This window comes from Amphiprion ocellaris, chromosome 14 (assembly GCF_022539595.1).
Source record: "Amphiprion ocellaris isolate individual 3 ecotype Okinawa chromosome 14, ASM2253959v1, whole genome shotgun sequence".
Taxonomy (NCBI): Eukaryota; Metazoa; Chordata; class Actinopteri; family Pomacentridae; genus Amphiprion; species Amphiprion ocellaris.
Window position 1 is genome coordinate 7255265 of NC_072779.1, and position 19652 is coordinate 7274916.

Consider the following 19652-nt stretch of genomic DNA (forward strand, 5'->3'; position numbering starts at 1 on the left):
AAACCCAGTAGAACAAACAGCACAGCAGCATATAACAGGTGCTTCTCATGCACTGTTGACTACTAAATGCCCTCATTAGGCTTCACTGTAAATAAATTTCCAGCTAAACGAGTGGGTGTTGTTCTTTATATGTTTGCAGGTGTACAATCTCAACAAAGATAACCAGGCTGAAGGCAGTAAGTGGCTTTAATTGCAATTCAGGATTATATATTGAGCATCGTTGTCTTTCAGTGTTGAAGGGGTTAGATTAAATCGCACGAATGTGGCATTTACTGTATGTAAATTATTTTTTAATCAAAAATGGGAACTTTTTAACTAAGGATCTCTAAAATTTGTTGTTAATTCTGTCCGTCAGTGGCCCACCTGGATGTGATCGGGTTCAACGTGATGAAAAAATTCATCTATGCAGTGGACACTCGAGGTACAATGCTAACTTGTATTACTTTATTTTTTCTGGCTCTGTGAATTTTGTGCTTCTTTGCCGCGATATGCTGCACTCTTGATTTAGATTCAGTTCTGATCTGTATGCTGAGTCATAGACGATATGATTCTACTAATGTCACTGGAGTTACAGTGCTTTGCTTTTACATTTCTTTTTTTATGCTTTTTTTAAAAACTATATTTATCTCGTCGTATTTACTTATGTTAAATATAAGCAGAGTTCTGAGCACATAAGCATCTACGTATGAACTGGCAGCGACACAGAGGACCTATTTGCATCTTTGTTTTGAAACAATTCAGTCATATTCAGTCAATCATGAACAGATAATTAGTGTTTTTGGGGACTGTTGCAAGACTGAAATGATTCTTTGTTTTTGTGATAGTAAACTGATAATTTTGGGTTTGGATTGCTGGTCTTGAAGTTACATGATGAGGTCATTTTATGATTATTTTCAGTTAAAATGCTCACAAAACTTAAGAAATGAATGCATAAATGCTGTGAAAGCTAAAAATCCAAAGATATAAAGTCCTGCAGAAGTCTGATTTTGGCACACAAGTATAATATTTAGACAAATGTAAAATACAACTAATTTAGTAATGCTAGTAATAAGAGAAGTACACTGTATTGGCATGGATATATTGGCAAATTATTACACATTTTTATGCCTTTCATGATGTCAGTGAATAAAAGAAATCATCAGGCATGTACAGTGTATTTACTCATGTCAAACAGCGAATACTAACCAGCAAAGGAAAAGTGGAATCCTGGTAGAGCGGAGAATGAATAAATAGATACAGTACATGTAATGTGTGTTTGTGTTCATTGTAGGATTATACCATGTCATTGTGTACACTAACTTTAATACTGTGTACCATACAATCTGTCGGTGTACAGCATTCTGGAAAAAAAGGTCATGAGCAGGATTTAAACGTGCCACCTCCTGAGTATGTCATCCTCTGATTTATCTAGACGTCCCTCTCTACAGTTATTCTTCTAAAATGTCACAGTAAAGGTCCACATGTCGGCAGTATCAGTGCCTCCTTTCATGGGCTGCACTAAGAGCATCCATTACCGCATGCTCTGCCTTTTGGTTGCTCAGCAGATGCATTTACATTTAGATGGTGGATGAAGAAGGCCTGTTTCTGAGCCGCCATGATGATTCTTTTCATGTGGGACATGTATGAAAATGCATCAATATTTAAAATGGTACAAATATGAATAGATGATTCTAAATCATATGTTGAGGACGATACTGGAGCAATGGCCTTCATACACTCGTTTGGTTGTTGAGATAAGTATCATCCTTTAGTTGCTTTCAAATTTCAATGGGATGATGGCAATAATTCTCTTCTTTTTTAGGTATTGATGAACAGGGCTTGTACAGAATCGTTGGTGTCAACTCCAGAGTACAAAAACTACTGAGCCTGGCTATGGGTAAACACTGAAACACATGCAGAAAAGCATGTTTATACAAATAATTTTAGTCCAAACAGAAGACCTGTGTTGCAATTAATTTCTCCCCATATTCATTCGTTCATCAGACCCTAAGACGTGTGCCGATGTGGAGCTGGAAAACTCAGAGTGGGAGATTAAGACAATAACTAGTGCTATCAAGCACTATCTCAGGTTTGTGTGACAGATTTACATAATACCCTTACAAATTAATTTCCACACTGTTCTACTTATTTCTCATAAAACTGGCTTCCATATTCAATGATTACGGGTGTGTTTTAACCTCAAAGACCAGTGGTAAATGGATTAATTTCTCTTTTCATGTCTTTGAATTGTTCATTTTATTCTGAAATTACATCACCTTTCTCTCACAGAACTTGAATAAATGCATATCTCTGCCATCTGTGGCCTGGATCCAGCTTAATAAATGGTTAATCTCATGTTTTTTCATACAATATGTGTGTTTCATTCATCTGGTAAACTTTTAATTATCCATATCAGGGTTTTTTTTTTAAGCAGATGATGTTTATTAGCAGTGTTTTGCTCCATATACACACACAGTTGCACTGTAGTTGTATGTTTCCAGTACAAATACATCCCAGTTCCCCTCTGGCCACTGTGTAGCAGTTGATGGTTAAATGACTTCCACTAGAGCTTTTACGTAATTGGCAATGAGAGAAGGAAGTGGATTGTGAGAGGCCAGGAAAAGGCAGATAAATGGACGGACAAATGTCAGGAGGAGTAGTGGTCATGCTGTGCTCAATCTACTATATCTGAGTGTATGTACGCATTCATGCACTTACACACACATGCACTTCATTGGCACATAAATGGACAGATTTCCGAAAACACCTGCTGTCCGCCACACGTACACGCATTTACAGCATCAAGACCTCAGGTCAGGCCTCATTGAGAACCAGCAGGGGCCATTACTCTCATCAGGCAGTAGTGAAAAGCTCATGTCCAGCTGTGGGAAGCTGGTATAGTGGAGAAAAAAAAAAAAGATGAGAAGGATAACATACATAGATGAGCGTTCATACAGACCTATTTAGATTTATTGATTTTCCAAAGCAGCCAGTACTTTGTTTCCATATTTCCAAGCTGATATTCTCCACTTCTCCTGCTTTTCCAGGATGCTGCCTGCACCTCTTATGACATACCAGTACCAGAGGAGCTTCATCAAAGCTGCAAGTGAGTATTTTCCTGTTATCTATGGCATTTGCCTCTCAAACATGCATCCAGGTTGTTCCTACAATGGTTAATAACATAAAAAAAAAACTATTCAAGATAACTCCGGATTAAAAAAAAATCATGCTTAAATAAAAGGTTCGTGTAGTGTACATGTAGTGCACAAATTATTTGCAAAGACAGTCCTTTAGTCTGTCGATTTAAGCTGAAATCCTCTTAAGTTACTTCATTCAAACATACAAACAGATTAAAGATGAATTTATTTGACCGATTTTCTTTCCTCTTGCAGTTAATGTGTGATGAATCCCATTTCTTTAGTAAATACATGTGAATGAGCTGCTCATGACTTGCTGTTAAATCAATTGCTACTTGCAAATGGAAAGTTCACCTGCTGAGCTACCTGGACACCCACTGTGCTGCCAGGACACCTCTACCTGTCTACTTGCTGTGGTTAGCTGAGCCCCCTCAGTGTGCTGCTTTACATTGTGTTTGGCACACAGGATGTTACTGACCTGCTGTGTGTGGGGTTTTTTTAATACAATATTTATGAGATTCAGATTCCACTTGAAGGGGGAAAAGCCCAGGGAGGTGATCAAAAAGGGATAAACCAGTAAAAGCTTGTAGTTTTCTGGGTCAGTCAGCAGCTGCAAAATGTTTCTTCTTTTGCAACAGCACCTGAGGGGTACTGCTTATTGAGTCAGGATAAATAGTTTCATTTTCCAAAAACGCTCTGCTGTCTTGAAGACAGATTGGCTACACTCTCCAACAGTCAGGGCCATCATTTCAATGTGTTGTGTTCTTCCTGTGTCTGTTGGCTACAAAACAAACTACAAACACTACTTGGTTTTAAACCATGAAACTGAGACTTTGCATTTAAAGCCATCAGTGATGTCTGATAGTTAGAGCTTCTAGGCGTTGTTTGATCTAGTTTAGTTTGGTTCTGCTGGTTGAATCAGGCTTTAAATGATCTGCATGCTATATTTCCATTATGCCATTGCTTTTTTAAAAACTGAAAATTATTCCACCAAAATCAGGTGCAGTTTAGTCGAAAGCCAGTCCGGTCTAGACTGAAAGGTTGTGTCAGGCGACCTGCTGTCTTTGTTTGTTGGTAGCTAATCCTTTGAAAACTGAGCTGACGTGTGAGAAAACAGCAGGAAATGATCGAGTGTCTCAGATAGTGTTACATGGCTCCATGGCGAGGCCAACTGGAAAGACAGCAAAAGAATGTCGAACATGTGTGTTCGAAGTGCTGTACTCAAGTCTGCCACCGATGCTATAATACATGTGATCATGGTTTTGTAATAATCATAAAATATAACATGTGTTTGCAAACCGTAGGAATTTACAGATTTGTGCTATGTCTTCCCTTGTGTCAAACTTTCCATCAGTTTCTGTTGATACGGGCGTCTGCATTGCGATGTGATCAGTCTGTGTGTATCTACACATGTGCAAGGATGCGGGTCTGTGGGTGTGAGTGTGAGCTTTTTTTTTCATGGCTGAATTTTTTCGGAAGTGTGTCTGAGGACAGCGTCCTCAGTTGAACTCCTTCTTTCAGCTCCACCCTGTTTCCTCCTCTCTTTCACACGTCTTCTCCAGCTCCTCCCATCACCAAGTTCATAAGTTCTTCCTCCTCCTTCTTCTTAAGTTTTGTCTCTACTTGCACTGATCCAGTTCTGAATATGTGGTTTGCACTGAAATCAGAGGCAAGGGTAGAAAAAGAGGAGGAAATCTGGTGGGAAAAGGGTTGGTGTGGGGGAAAGAAAGACGAGGAGGCGGAGGAGTGGGTGGATATGGCTGCCACCTGGATTTGTAATACCTGCATTAGGCATGTGCTGGCAACTGCAAACACATGCAGTAATTGCTCTGCCTCCATTCAATAGGTTTTTTCTTGCATTGGTATTTTTTCGCATATTTCCTCTTTGATTTATTTTAATCCATCCACTTTCTCCCAACTGCACTTGTAAGAAAAGCTAGAATTCCATCAGCATGCTTTTTTCTGTTAGTTTGTGGGTAGATCTATATTAAATGGCCAAATTCTATGTTGCTGTGATTCCTGAATGCTCAAATTGAAGAATGAACGGCCTCGGCGGAGTGTTGCGTTCTCTGAGTGCTTTTCTTGTTTGATTATGCTTTACTAACAGTTGACCTGTAAACTTTAGATTGCTGCTATTGAAATGAATGACGTAGACCCCTGCATGCAAAGCTTGCTGTCAGTAAATACCAGAGAGTAGAGGCCTGGGCAATAAAACAATAATGATATGTACGGCCTATTGACACTTCTTTGATCGCACTGACAAAATAGTTTGCTAGAATTTTTGATAGTTTCACTTAAATATGTCAGATTCAAGCTGCTATAAAAGCATGGATTGAAGATAGAAATCTCTGTTGCATGAACAAATCTTAAGCCATGCAGGTATATCATGGTGTGCTAACCTGTGGCTGCCTGGGCTTTTCATGGCCCTTATTACCTTTGCAGAGCTCCCCTATCCCATATAGGCACACAGTTATGGGGTGCAGGCAGAGTGACTGATGGCACCTAGTCTTGAACCAGCCACTCAGAACTTTAAATTCATCACAGTTGCCCTAGCTGCCCTCTATGCACCTCCGGGTTTCTACTTATTATCAAGTTAACGACTGAAAAGAAGCATTTTATTTCAGTTACATCTCCCAGCCCCAGTACAGCATTCATTGACTCTGCTGAGGTAGTGTTTGGTAGCCTTACCAAGCTAGTAATTACCATAGAATAAAGGTTCCCTATTTACACATACAGCCCACAAACCCCAGCAGCATGCACAGATGAGGTTCAGGATATAGTGCACATACTGTACTGCGTAGGAAATATTTATAATGAATTAGAAGAAGACAGGACTGATGCTGGTACTGGACTTTAAGGATCAACAAACAATCGGCAGGCAACACTTGAAGCTGCATCATCTACTTTATGTGGATTTGCCTGTTTGCTTCCCTACTTATAATAAAAGACTGCACATACATAATCAAATCCTCTTTTACTTAACAAATGCACAGACAGATGAAAGTTCGATGAAGGGAGACTCAGACAGGGGTTTTCTTAGTTTTTTTTTTTTAAAGAACCAGGCACTGTCAGGAAGATGGTATTTTACTCAGTTCTTATAGACTAATTATTCTTGTGAGAGTTGGTCAGAGTGATTCATAAGCATTGTCTTGGGTAAGATAGTGTTAACAACATGTCATCAGCCTAAAGAATAGAATAGGGATGATCCTTATGTTATGATTATGTGGAATACCCCAAGCTAAAGGTGAAATCATCAGTGTGAATGGTTTGCTGCTTTTTCATCAGAATGTTTAACATCAGTGTACAGTAATCATTACATCCAAGCTGTTATTTGAGCTGTTTCTATTATTTTTTAACTATCTAAGGTGACTTAATGAGCTACATTACCCTCAGCTGTTTGTAATATAGTCTTGTGTAATCATTTTGAATGCCAGAAAAGTGTCCTATTTTTTCAACCCTGTGTGGTCACAATGAGCTAAATTCATGTGTTTGCAAGAATTTTAATGGGATGTTGCAAGTGTGGGTGGCTGTGTACATATTTGTATGTAACTGTATTTGTACACATACAGCACGATGAACAACAACAACATGAATATGTCATATTCTTTGTCTGAGGGGCTGAAACTGAAGGTGAAAGAACTTTTTTTTGAAAGATTGACGTCTGTTTAGTGACGAATAACTGTGAAGATGATTGACTTTTGCCTGTTGTAATTACTCAGCACCATAGTTCCTGACCACATTGTTATATAGTCACTCACACTGCGGTGTGTGCATGTGCGTTTTGTTTTTTGACACATCACAGCAGTTGGTTAGTGTGTTTTTGCAGTATGTATATGCGAGTTTGGTGTGAACTGCCACTAATGTTCTTCTTTATTTCACGGTGAATCCCTCCGAGGGGAAAGTTGTAAATCAAGTCAAACAATGAAGTAAACCAACAGGTTTTTTTTTTTTGCCAGAATGTGCGGCTGACTGCAATTATATATGTGTTTGCAAACCTGCAGCTAGTCAAAAACTTCCATTCCTGACACTAATTTGCAGAATGGCATCTTCAGTGATGTAAAATTCTATGAAAACCTAATGCATATGCTTACAAAGTGCTCTGTATATGTGTCCAGGGTTTGAAGGAAGGGAAGATTGCCTGCTTGTGCATAATATGTGTATGAAGAAGGATGTTAGTGGAAAGATATATGTGGGCGTAGTGGACATACGTATGTGTCCAAGTGTTTCAGTGACCTGTTGCATGTTTTTGTTTTCAGTGTTGTGCATATCTGTGAGTGTTTTATCTGTTTTAACTGTATGTATGAGCATTTTGGTATGTTTGTGTTGGAGCTCATCCTCCCTGTTGGAAAATACCTGGTGTGTGAGACGCTCTGCCAGTTGTGGGTTTATTGTGCGGCGCTGACAGCCGCAGCCCGAGGGTTGATCTAGTGTGAGTCTGCTGCCATCTCTTTATTGACTGGCACTGGAGCCGTGACTTATTATAGGCATTCATCAACAACAGGTCTGTCTGCCCCGCCTGTCTACCGGGATGCAGAGCTCTTCACAGCATCTCTCTGCGTCTCTTTGTCTTGTGGGAATAAATGCTCTTTGGCTTCAAGTGTCAGATATTTCTTTATAATGGTAATCACAGATGCATAAGTGTAAAGCAAGCCTTAATCTGTGTTTTCGTTGTTGTCAACAAGTAGAAGCAAAGGATGCGTTGGTCTTTCCCTGGATATTTTCTGACTTCTGTAAACTGTTTGTGACCCTCAGCCCCAACTCCCTTAGTCCAATCGTTTCACATAAATAGTGTGATGTTTTTTTGTTTGTTTTTTTTTAGAATAATTTCCTAACATCTAGACAATAAGGTTTTTAACTGAAGTGACTCAAACAGAATTTATTTTGCTTTTTGGGAAAGGATTTCAGTTGTGTTTTGTATGTGAGACTGAATTCAAATATAGCATAGATGCAGAAACATGTTGGTTAATGTAACACTGTGGCTCACTGATGTATTATTAGTTGTTTTTGGACAACAGTTGAGCTCTTTTACAAGGAAAAGAAGCTATATTGCACTCCAAACTCCAAAAAATCATTTAATTTAGAAGAAAGAAGTCTAGAATATCACAAGCCTTTATGTCTTGAGTGATGTATAACAGTTCTACTGAATCTGAGTGATATTTATTTTGTGGTTAAGAAGCACAAAGTTGTTTACTTGAGTCCCTGTTTGCGACTTATTTCATTTCTGTGCCGATTCTTGCGTTTACTTGCATCTCTGAACAAATAATGATTTTATGTCTTGTTTTCGTGATTTTTGTGTCTCGTTTTTGTGATTGTGTCTCATCTTTTTGATTGTGTCTCACTTTTATAATTTTGTGTCTTGTTTTTGTGATTTTTGTGTCTCGTTTTAGTGATTTTGTGTCTCATTTTAGTGATTTTGTCTCATTCTAGTGATTTTGTCTCGTTTTAGTGATTTTGTCTCGTTTTAGTGATTTTGTGTCTCATTTTAATGATTTTGTGTCTCATTTTAATGATTTTGTGTCTCATTTTAGTGATTTTGTGTCTTGTTTTTGTGATTTTTGTGTCTTCCAAATGCGTGCTTGTTGAACACGTACAGAAATAGAAATATTTCTCTAACAAGAAGAAGAAGAAGAAACAAAGCCCCGAAGCATCCTTGCATTCTATTTGTAGACATTCCATTTATTAATTAATTAATAAGGTAAATTATTTATTTATTTTTGGCTGCTGCGTTCATGTACAGTATGCAACAATAAATAAATGACAAGATGTGAAAACCTGAAGTCTGTTTCTTCAACAGTCTCACTGCATGTCTTCATATCTGTCTTTTTCCAGAGATGGACAACCCCGAGGCCAGAGTGACTGAGATCCATGCTCTAGTGCACCGGCTACCTGAGAAGAACAGACAGATGCTGGAGCTGCTCATGAAACATCTGGCCAAGTAGGTGGACGCAACACGCACAGAGATGTTCAACTGCACACAGTTTTTATTTTGCTGTGCGCTTGCTTGATTGCTGTTGTCAACCGTCCTGCAGAAGGATTAGCGTTCATTGTAATCTCTTGACCACATGCATTAATACAGAGTGTACTGAAAATAGAAACCCACTCAGCGGCCGCCGGGGCTAAATCTGTTTCCTGACTGATGAGTTAACGGTCTGATGCAGGTCTGTCTATAAATGCCAGGTGGTGCAGGAATGGTCGCAGTGATTATGGGGTCAAAAGATGTCTCAGTGTCTATTTTAAAACTGGGCTGAATTTGGTAGGATGGTCAGTGTTTTGCATACATCTAGCTTTTTTTGTAGCTGATATTGAAAAATGAATGTAATATGTAGCTACAATAAATGCATTTATCACTATATCACACCTTAATGGAAGATAATCAGATTCTTGTCATCTTTTGAGCTGATTGGAAAGCAGCATTTTGCCCAAGGACTTTTCTGCAGGACAGATAGTGTGAGCATTGCTGATTATTAGCTTCAACTATTGTTAGACTCTCTATGTAGGCCATACCCTGACAGTTCTCTTATTTTATTAAAATTTTCCATCCCTGGGCATCTCACAGTTTTACGGGAATGTTTTTATACTGTACATAGACAGCAATACTGCATAATGTATACGGGAGAAACTTTGTGAATAAACCACGTTGTCTGTCTGCAGGTTACATAACCACAAGAAAGCAGGGCATGGCACCATAGGCTTATATATAATTATACCTTCTAAAGCAGCCGACTTGCACTGTGTTTTCATTGTAAACCAGATTTTAAGCCCTGTGGCTTTAACAGGCTTTTCTTCAACAGCAGCAGCGTGATACAATCTGTGACAAATGGGACATCGGCCATATTTATACCCCATGTCTCCCTACAGTCAGTGGTGGGAGTGTGTGTGTGTGTGGGCGTGCATGTGTGTGTGCTTCTGCAGTTGTGTACATATATGTATATATGGAGGGCGGGATGTGTTTTCTTGTTTTTAATGTTTTTATATGTTGTAAAGTACTTTGCATTGCATTTTTTAACTGTATGAAAAGTGCTCTATAAATAAAGTTTGATTGCATGTAGGCGAGCGCATGTGCAAGCAGTTTGAGTTATTGTGCGTATTTACCTGGGCTTAGTGGATTACACCTGCCGACGGCCGTCATCGCTAGCTTATAGGCAGAATGGCGGGATCACAGCACACCTCGGCTCTCTGTCTGTTTCAGTTCAGATGAGATCTGAAGATTTATTGCACCGCTGTCAAGGTATTCATTCAACGGAATATAAATCATGCAATGAATACAGATGAGAAAAAGAAAAACAGTTGCAGTGGGATATAAACTGTGCTACAATAAGGCAAAACAACAATAAATAATAGTTTAAGCAGCGAGGATTATAATGGGTTCGGTGCGAAGAGAGTGAAAGTCAAAGTAATTTATTGTCGCCTTCAGCAAGATATTCTGTTTGTCCTTTTGTACATGAACAGAGATGAATAACCAGTCTCTGCTCTCTTGATCTTTATCTGACTGTCCACCGACTGCAGGTCCTCCCTCTCAATGTGCTGACCTGTTTTGACCTGTTGTTCAGACAGCTGATGCTCCTTGTTCACTTTGGTCTTTCAGCCTTTCTGCCGAGGTCTTTGGATTATTATTGATACACAGTAGTGTCATTTTAAATGTTTAAATCACTTTAATTCACTATTCCGTCAGCTCTGTTTGTCTTGACCACCTTCTCTAAATATATCCTTGCTGTTTAGTTGTCATATTATGTGCTTTGTTTGCCATTCAGTTGCTAGCTTTGTGGTACAGGATAGGTAGTATATGGTGGGATGATTAGTGCTTCTTTTATTACTGAAAATAATTCCTTGCAGCTGCAGATAATAGGTTGATGAGAGTAGTAATTTAAAACGGTAAAGCTGAAAGACACAATCATGCTTTTTTTTTAGGTGATGTGGTCTTTAAATGTCAGAGGCCAAAGGTTCGGCTAAGCTACATGTACACGTTCTAAGAGGACTTTTAGGTCTCAGAGATATGCATTAGATATAACAGTCAAAAGGAACTGCAGAACCCCAAAGTCTAAACTGTTGACTTCACCAGAAAAAATGGAAAATTAAAAAAAGAGACTATTTTATTATACTTCTGTTTCTATATTGACTTTTTCAAAAAAAAATTCTGCACAGTTGGGTGATTCTGTTTGACTGTAAGTTACTACAGATGAATGTAAAACTATTGACTACAACTGCAACTTTGAATCTTGTCAAATTACATGTTTTTAATTTGGAATGAACTACTTTCTCTCTGTCTGCTCCCCTCAACAGTGTGGCCAGTCACCACCAGCAAAACCTGATGACCATCGCCAATCTGGGCGTGGTGTTTGGGCCGACTCTGCTCCGCCCTCAGGAGGAGACGGTGGCAGCCATCATGGACATCAAGTTTCAGAACATCGTAGTGGAGATCCTCATTGAGCATCATGAACGAGTAAGAGATGGTGCAGATGAATCGCACAGAGTTTAGTGATGTGGTCGAGGATTAAATGATTTACAGAGGGTCGTCGGTTTACGACGTCCTCGACCTACGGTGTTTCGTCGTTATGTCGGAACTGCTTACGTGGAAGTAGTTGGCGACCCTCTGTGATGAATGAGTGAGACTTTGTCTCGTTCTCTGGTCTTTAATTGAACCTTCACACAGGCTACTGTGGGCCAAAATAACTCCAAAAACCCTGTAACTTAGCTCCAGAATTAGCTGCCGATCCATCTCTCTTTCGCTTGACACACACACACACACACTACTGCTGACTCTCAGCCTATCAGAGGTGAGCTAACTAAACATGGCACGTTCACTGATATTAGGTAAATCTCGAACTGAGCAATAAACATGAAACGTCAACATCAGTCTGTTACAATATTCTGTTACGTTCTTGTTAAATGACTCATACATGCATGAAAGTCATTAGTATTCAAAACTTTTCCGAGGAACTGATTGATATCATGATGCACGTAACGGCTTTGTTTACATTTTTGCCGGAGTTCCGACTTACGACGAAAATCGACTTTTCTTGATCCTTAGGAATGAAACTCCGACATAAGCTGAGGACCCCCTGTACTTGCCTTTTTTCAATGGGGATTAACAGTTGTGTAATTTGCATTAAAACAGCAGTTATTGCACCTAAGCTTTTATATCTGAATGGGCACCTGTTCAACACACACACACACACACACACAACAACAACTGTATATACTTTCTAAACACTTCAAAGCCACTTTAGATACAAGCAGCTTATTGGCAGGCCAAGCTGCTTATAGTCATTACCATGGCAACACCTGGACCGTTTCAGACCCTATACCGTTGTGAACACAGTGACTTCAGTCTGTGAGTGAAACAAACATTTGTGTGCATGCATAGATTTCCACACAGTAGAGGTGTGTGTTGAAAGGATGATACACAACATGCACATACAGGAAACACACATCAGTCTTTAGACCTCCCGTACAGCAGCTGTCTCTTATGCAAACCAGTGTGTAAAAACAAAACAACAGGAGTGTAAATATTGTGACAGAGATGTCATCACAGTTTGGCAGGACATAAACGGTACAGAAATGAATCATTTGAACTCAGTGACATGCTTGTGTATTGAAACATTTGTATATTTTGTGACATTTTATTCTGCTTTTCTGTAGCCAAAACAGCTAGTCCAGTGTGTTAAAAGACGTTTTTCAGCTCCTTTTTCTTCTTGACCCGAGCGATGGGTGTGGGGCTGTTTGACAAGCAGAATATATAGACTGAAATAGCAGACGAATACAAGCATAGCAGCATTAGTTCCGGGGGAAACTGAAAAACATAGTGTGTGAATATTTTTATCACAATTGCGTGCATCTAGCTTAACTATACTTAAAGGAGTAAACATAAATTTCAGTAATGTCATGATTGGAACCACAAATCGTAGACCAGAACCCACAGTGTCTTCTGTTGTTAAGCTTCTGCATAATCACTCCCATTTAAAAGGCGTTTTACACGCTACCAGCTTTATTATTATGCTTTGTAACTAATGGTTGTAGTTAAGTTGCATTAATCCAGGAATTAATATTGAATATACTGCATCTGCTCACAAATTAGACCATCTATCTTATTACCTAGGCATAAAATGAGTCATTGGACCGCTGGTTGTCTGACTTTCGCTTTTTAAAAATACTTTTACTGAGTCGGATCCCAGTCGACCACAGCATCGTGATCGCTGACTCGACCATAAATGCGATAAGATCATCTACATTAGCAAGAACATGCTGCACACACGCTGGCTTGTTTGTAACTATCTCCACCATTTGAATTTTTTGAATTTATTGTTTCTACAGATATTCAGGGACGTGTCAAATTCTGCAGGCGGTTCAGCCAACATGCAGCTGAACCTGTCCAGGAGGAGAAGCGCTGAGAGCAAAGCCCCGTCCTGTAGCGAGAGGCCTCTCACTCTCTTCCACACACCGACACATTCCCAGAAAGGTGAGCTGAAAGACATAGTTTTCCCCATACAAATATCACTCTTTATTGGGAGTTGCAGATCTTATTCGGTTTTTATTCTCAGTGAGGTCTCATGCATATCCAATGCAAGTCTCTAGAGCCACAATGTTTTTTGATGCGTAAATAAGAGTTCACAGTGGTCAGTAGGTCGACAGTTTCAACAGGAAAATGACATTTTTGTGGTTGAAAACACCACAGAGCTATATGCGAAGAGAGTTGTAGATATAAGTAAATCTTTTTTGTCGTTATAGGTGAGAAGAGAAACAGCGTTGTCAACACGGCGGACTTGCAACAGCCCGTTTCCTCCTCTGCCAACTGTAACAGCAGCAGCAGCAGCAGCAGTGGCAGCAGCAGCCAAAGTCGAACCCCGAGACACAGTCTGACCAGCAACGATGGAGAGCAGGACAGCCGGCAGATCCGGCCCAGCTCTCTGTGAGTATTATCTCCAGTGGGATTATCACCATGTTAACATATGTAGTTTCTCATAGATGGGATTAATTATTTACAGCAAGTCAACAGACACAATAATAAGTCCGTTTGAATTTGAATAATTAAAATTGGGTCAAAAACTAGAAAAATAAGTCTGTAATATAAGATCCTCAGTGAATGTCAAATTCTAAAAATACTGTATACTGTGCAGATTCGGTGCTATTAAGCCATTTATTCTTTAATTAATTTCACGTTTAAATTTTTTTTTTCCCCTTGCAATTTTATAGCTGATTCTTTTTGTTGCTGGAAACACAAAAACTTCCAAGGTGTCTGTGAACAGAAAATCTGATGAGCATCTTCTAAAAAAAAAAAAAAAATTTTAAAAACCACTATATTCTCAAAATGACACAAAATATGATGGCCCTATCTTACTGTATATTACACAGATCAAAATGACTTGCACACACCACATTAAGGCAGATACGGATACAAACACAAGATGAAGAAGAGACACAGAGTATGAGAGTATAGATAAGAATACATGAGATCATTGGTTTTACAGTTCATAAGTAATGGTTAAAGGACATGTGTATGTGTACTATATGGAGATGACTATGAACATGTGTACAAATATTAACCTCCAACGTGCACACATAGACTCAAGAATGCATAAGCAAATTGTTTTTCTGCACAGAGATTCACGATCACAAGTATAAGTGAGCACATAAACACACGTCGGCACATGTGTTTTTGGCAACCAAGAATTTAGAGAAGTAAAAGGCCAGTTTGTTGAATGAAGAAAAAAAAAGAAGAATGTAAACACAAAATCCCATTCACATGCTTAAACAAAGAAGTGTATATTTACATAAATGAGTGAAGTAAATCTGAAATGAAAAACATATATAGTAGCCTGCATGTACTGTGCTGTGCAAAACTGCAGGCTGTTTAGAGGCTTAGATGTTTACCCATCATGCAATACAGTCAGGGAGGTGTCTGATTGGTCCTAAATGCTGCATGACAACAGCTCAAAAGAGTCATAAATATGTATGACTGACAACACAAGAAGAAGAAGGAGTCCTGCAGCACTTGGTATGAACTCCACAGAGCCACTTAGGAAGCTTAAATCCATACACAGACTACGGCAGGAGAGCCGGTGCTGTTCTAAAGACAAAGTGTTGTCACTCTGAAATTTATTAGATTTAATATTTTCTCAGTTTAATGCATTTTGTGTGAAATTAATGGATGATTGCAATCTATACACTGAGTGAAAACTACTGCTCAGTACTGTGTATCTTGGATTTTACTTCCACAGCGTGCCCACTTTTCAGGCTGTCTGACCACCGCTTTACACAACTGAAACCAATGACCAACTGAGACAAAAATATTTTTACAAGTCTGAGCAGGCCTGTCTCCCAGTGAGAAGTATATATCTTCATAGAAACACTGAACACGCCCATCCTGAGGTTATTAGTAGTTGTAAACACACATGCACACCTGCTTATGGAATTCACAGTGACACAAGGCTGAGCATGTGGGCTGACACGCTAATGTACCGCAAGCACAAATACTGCCTTTATCTTCTGTTTATCTCCGTGGGATCATCAGTTTTCATGATGTTGACTTCGAGCCACTTTAGTGTTGACATACAGCTTGTTAGACTGAGAGGAAAAAACACTATATGACAATAATCGTCATTTACTGACACGAAAGTGACAGAACCTTCAAGTGCAGCATGTCACAGAGACTACTGCACGTCACAGTGACTTGCTTTTCTCCTCCTGTCGTCCTACTGCTATTTTCACTCACTCTTACTTGCTGTATCCACTTTTTTTTCCAATCTGTCAGTCCTTGATAGTTGCAACTTCAAGCCATTATTTATTAACTCCCCTCTTATTCCTTTGTCACTGATATTAACGTCTATCTTTTGAACCACACATCTGTTTACAAATGGGATTCTCATCTGAAAGCTGTTTGGCCACTTATGATGACATCAGATGGATAATCTCTCTTATAAATCAAAGCGATATGTTTGAACATTTACCACGCTTGTAGAAATTGGTTCAAGTAATTCGCTACATATCTTTTCAACATGCCTTTAGGTGCCTTCACTCTATATCTACTTTAATGCTAGAAATTAAGCCTTAATTAATACAATATTGCAGATGTTTTGTGGAATATTGTTAAATAATAATCACAGATTTCCTAACTTCCTTTTTAGCATGTGAATAATGTAAAGTGGACGAAAGTTGTTTTAATTTGACTTCCTCTATATGTTACTGTCCTGTTAGGGGAACTTGTCTTTGGTTGATCATCCCAAATTGCAAAAATCAGTTGAAAAAGGAGAGCAACTGAATCGCTCCAGGTGCTCCAGTGGTTGAGGTCTTATCTGTCAGAGATCTCAAAGTGTTTTCTTTAAAAACGTGTTCTCTGAGTCCTGTGCTGTTAGGCATGGGGTACTGCAGGGGTCTGTACTGGGCCCACTGTTGTTTTCTCTCTATCTGACACCCTTGGGTTGAATTTTGCCTTCTTTTGAGATCTCTTTTCAATGTTATGCAGATGATCTACAGTTATACATGCCGTTGGTCATTCAAAGTGGACCTGACACTAATAAATATCAGGCCTGTCTCTCTGCTGGTTATCAACAAATTTCTGGTTCTGAACTCTGCACAGAAATGATGCTTCTTGGACCTGTAAGACTTAATCCTCTGTTTGATGATTTTGCTCTGTCTTTGGGTGACTGTGTTATTCACTGTAGAGTCAGAGTCAAGAATTTTGGTGTGCTCTTTGATCAAACTCTTTCGTTCCAATTCTGTGTGAAAAAGGTGACCAGAGTGGCCTTTTTTTCACCTCAGAAACATTGCGAAGATTACACCGATTCTGTCGTTGCAGAATCCTGAGGTCCTAACTCATGCTTTTGTTTTGTCACATTTTGATTACTGAGATGTCCTTTCATCAGATTTGCGAAAGAAGACCCTTCGTGCTCTGCAGATAGTCCAGAACACAGCAACTTGTGTTCTGACCAGAGTGAGTAGATATGAGCATATCACTCCAGTGCTGGCCTCTCTGCACTGGCTACCTGTTCAGGTTAGAGCAGACTTTAACCCCTTGATGCGCAGCGTGGGTCAGGAGATACCCATTTTTCATTGAATTTGGGTCACTTTTGACCCATGTTGTTCATCAAAGGGTTAAGGTGCTGCTAACATATAAAACTGTAAATGAAAGTGCCCCATCGTACCTCTCGAATGTGGTGAACCTGTATGTCCCCACTCATGTTTTGCATTCCCAGAGGACTGGACTTCTGAGTGTCCCAAAGGTCCGTAGAAAGACGGTTGGGCCTTTTCTTTCCATGCACCGACATTGTGGAACAGTCTATCTGTTGAAATCAGGCAGGCATCTCCCATTGATGTATTTACAACAAAGCTGAAGACCCAATTGTTTACATTTACATATGAGTCAAATTATTTGTTTTACTGATGTCCTTTTTATTGTTTCAGTATGTTTGTATATGTTAGTGGATTTCTGATGTTTTTCTTGTTTTTATCTTTATGTACAGCTCTTTGACTGAAAGCGCTTTATAGATAAATTTATTGTTATTTATTATTAATGCAGGATTTAGATCTGCACCATTTGGAAACACAAATTACCCCGAAACCAAGAAGAAATGTGAACTTTTTGTCTTCAATTACTGCACTGTATACCCAAAGATAGTTATTCCACAACTGCTTAAACAGCACAGGAACAGTGCACAATGTCATGTGTGTGCCACTTGCGTAAAATAATCTGAGTAAGTCCTGCAAGCTGGATTGAGCTGCTGTTCTCTGCTGTATGGCTGCCGTAAATCTAAAAAAATATGGTAATGTTCACACCGCTTGACAAGCAGCTTCATCCTCTAAATGTACCAAAAATGTCACAAGTTGAAAAGTTATGGCCGCTTCAAAAGGAGCTGTGTGAATTGTGCAAAGTCTGCACTTTACTGTGGAAAAAGGACACCCTTTAAATGCCAGGTGTAAATGTAAATGTGTATTAAGCAACTGTTTATTAGTGTTTAGTTGATTAATAGTAGTAATATTTAATTCTTATTTAGTTTGGGCCTGGGTTCACATCAGAATTTAATGGAAATATAGAAAAGAAATTTCATCGATATAATGACAGAAGCAGAGAGGATAACAGAGAGACCCTGAAAGAGCACAGGATGCACACTGGAGACAGAAAAAAAACTGTCTTCAGATCATCTTTGCAATATGGGTGGCATCAAAGAGGCATAATGACTGTGGTGAACAATCCATGTGGCCACGATAGGGTTCGTAATGGTGTATGAAATTATGTGTTGGAGGACTTCTATCTTTATTGTCCATCTTCGCTCCTCTTATGGCGATGCTACATGTGACCCTTTATGTTTGTGATGTGCAAAAGGGGAATTAGAACTCCCTTCATTAACTCTACCACAGCAAATTTAATTGCATCTTGCAGTGTGAGATGTGAAGCGCAGCGCTCTTGGATCATGTTCCTGTTTTATTTTCATGCTTGAAGAAAGACCAGTGTGTGGTCAGAACTCTGCAGGCTGAGTGTGAAGAAACAGACATCAGAAGGTTTTATTTTAGATTTAAAGATAGCTGCTGAGTGATTTCCAGCTACTTGACAGCCAACCACAATGAAAACACTACATCTTAGGGAGGAAGAGAATGTGTATTTCCAAAGCTATCTGACTAGAGTAGTCAGTGAAGTGTGAATCTCAAAGGAGCTATGAAGGCCAAGATGGATGTAGTGAGATTTTCAAGATCTTAGCAGAGGGTTCTTTTAAAGCATCAGCCCCACACTGTAGGGAATCTGTTTGTCGCCTTACTCGGTGTATGAGTAAAAAAAAAACAAAACTCAATCTACTATCAGTTTTATTCAGTATTGGCTTGTATTAGCGCAAAGGCCGGGCGACTGTAAGAGATGAAACAACAGTGTGATTAAATTAACATAAGATAAACTTACTGTTCTGTGCAACATTTTTATTATCCCTTATTAATCCCACGAGGGGAAATTCTGATTTTCGCATCTCTCCCCAATTGGGGGAGTCAGAGCGACGGGTCAGCCACAGTACAGCGCCCCTGGAGCAGGAAGGGTTAAGGGCCTTGCTCAAGGGCCCAACAGTGGCCACAACGGGGTTTGAACCTCTGACCTTCTGATCAGTAGTCCAGAAACTTAACTGTTGCGCCACCACTTTTAGGGATCTGCATCATAACAACAACCCCAAATATTACAGCCAGAGCCTTAAAGAACTGTCATCAGGAAATAGGAAGAACGAGTCCTGCAACAAATGACATCATCCCTTAAAGCCTTGATTACAACCTCATCAAGTCCATCTGTGATACTAAATTCTGACCTTCAATCCACAGAACTGTGCAGGTTCTTCATAATGTTGAAACAACCTCTTTGTCCAACACCCTGAAACTGGACTCAAGTATACCAAGAACAATTTAATGCTGTTATACAAGGAAAGATCACACCATTAGTCCTTTTTTTTCCCTATTGTTTGCTCTCTGAAGTTAATCGACAAGTTAAAATAACTCTTGGAGCGATTTTTTTCCAAAGCATGCTCAGTGTAATTTTTTCACCTAGTTCTATATATCTGAGACAAATTAGCT

General features: G+C 39.3%; 1 protein-coding gene across 1 annotated transcript in view; it reads left to right on the forward strand.

Annotated features, from left to right (window-relative positions):
- LOC111584545 (rho GTPase-activating protein 26-like) overlaps nucleotides 1-19652 on the forward strand; it is a 91335-nt gene that overhangs the window by 58533 nt on the left and 13150 nt on the right. The window contains exons 12-20 of the mRNA XM_023293706.3: nucleotides 140-176; nucleotides 356-421; nucleotides 1802-1876; nucleotides 1984-2068; nucleotides 3027-3085; nucleotides 8946-9051; nucleotides 11397-11556; nucleotides 13428-13572; nucleotides 13842-14022. Of these exons, the coding sequence (XP_023149474.2) occupies nucleotides 140-176; nucleotides 356-421; nucleotides 1802-1876; nucleotides 1984-2068; nucleotides 3027-3085; nucleotides 8946-9051; nucleotides 11397-11556; nucleotides 13428-13572; nucleotides 13842-14022 (914 nt within the window). The remainder of the gene's footprint in view (nucleotides 1-139; nucleotides 177-355; nucleotides 422-1801; nucleotides 1877-1983; nucleotides 2069-3026; nucleotides 3086-8945; nucleotides 9052-11396; nucleotides 11557-13427; nucleotides 13573-13841; nucleotides 14023-19652) is intronic.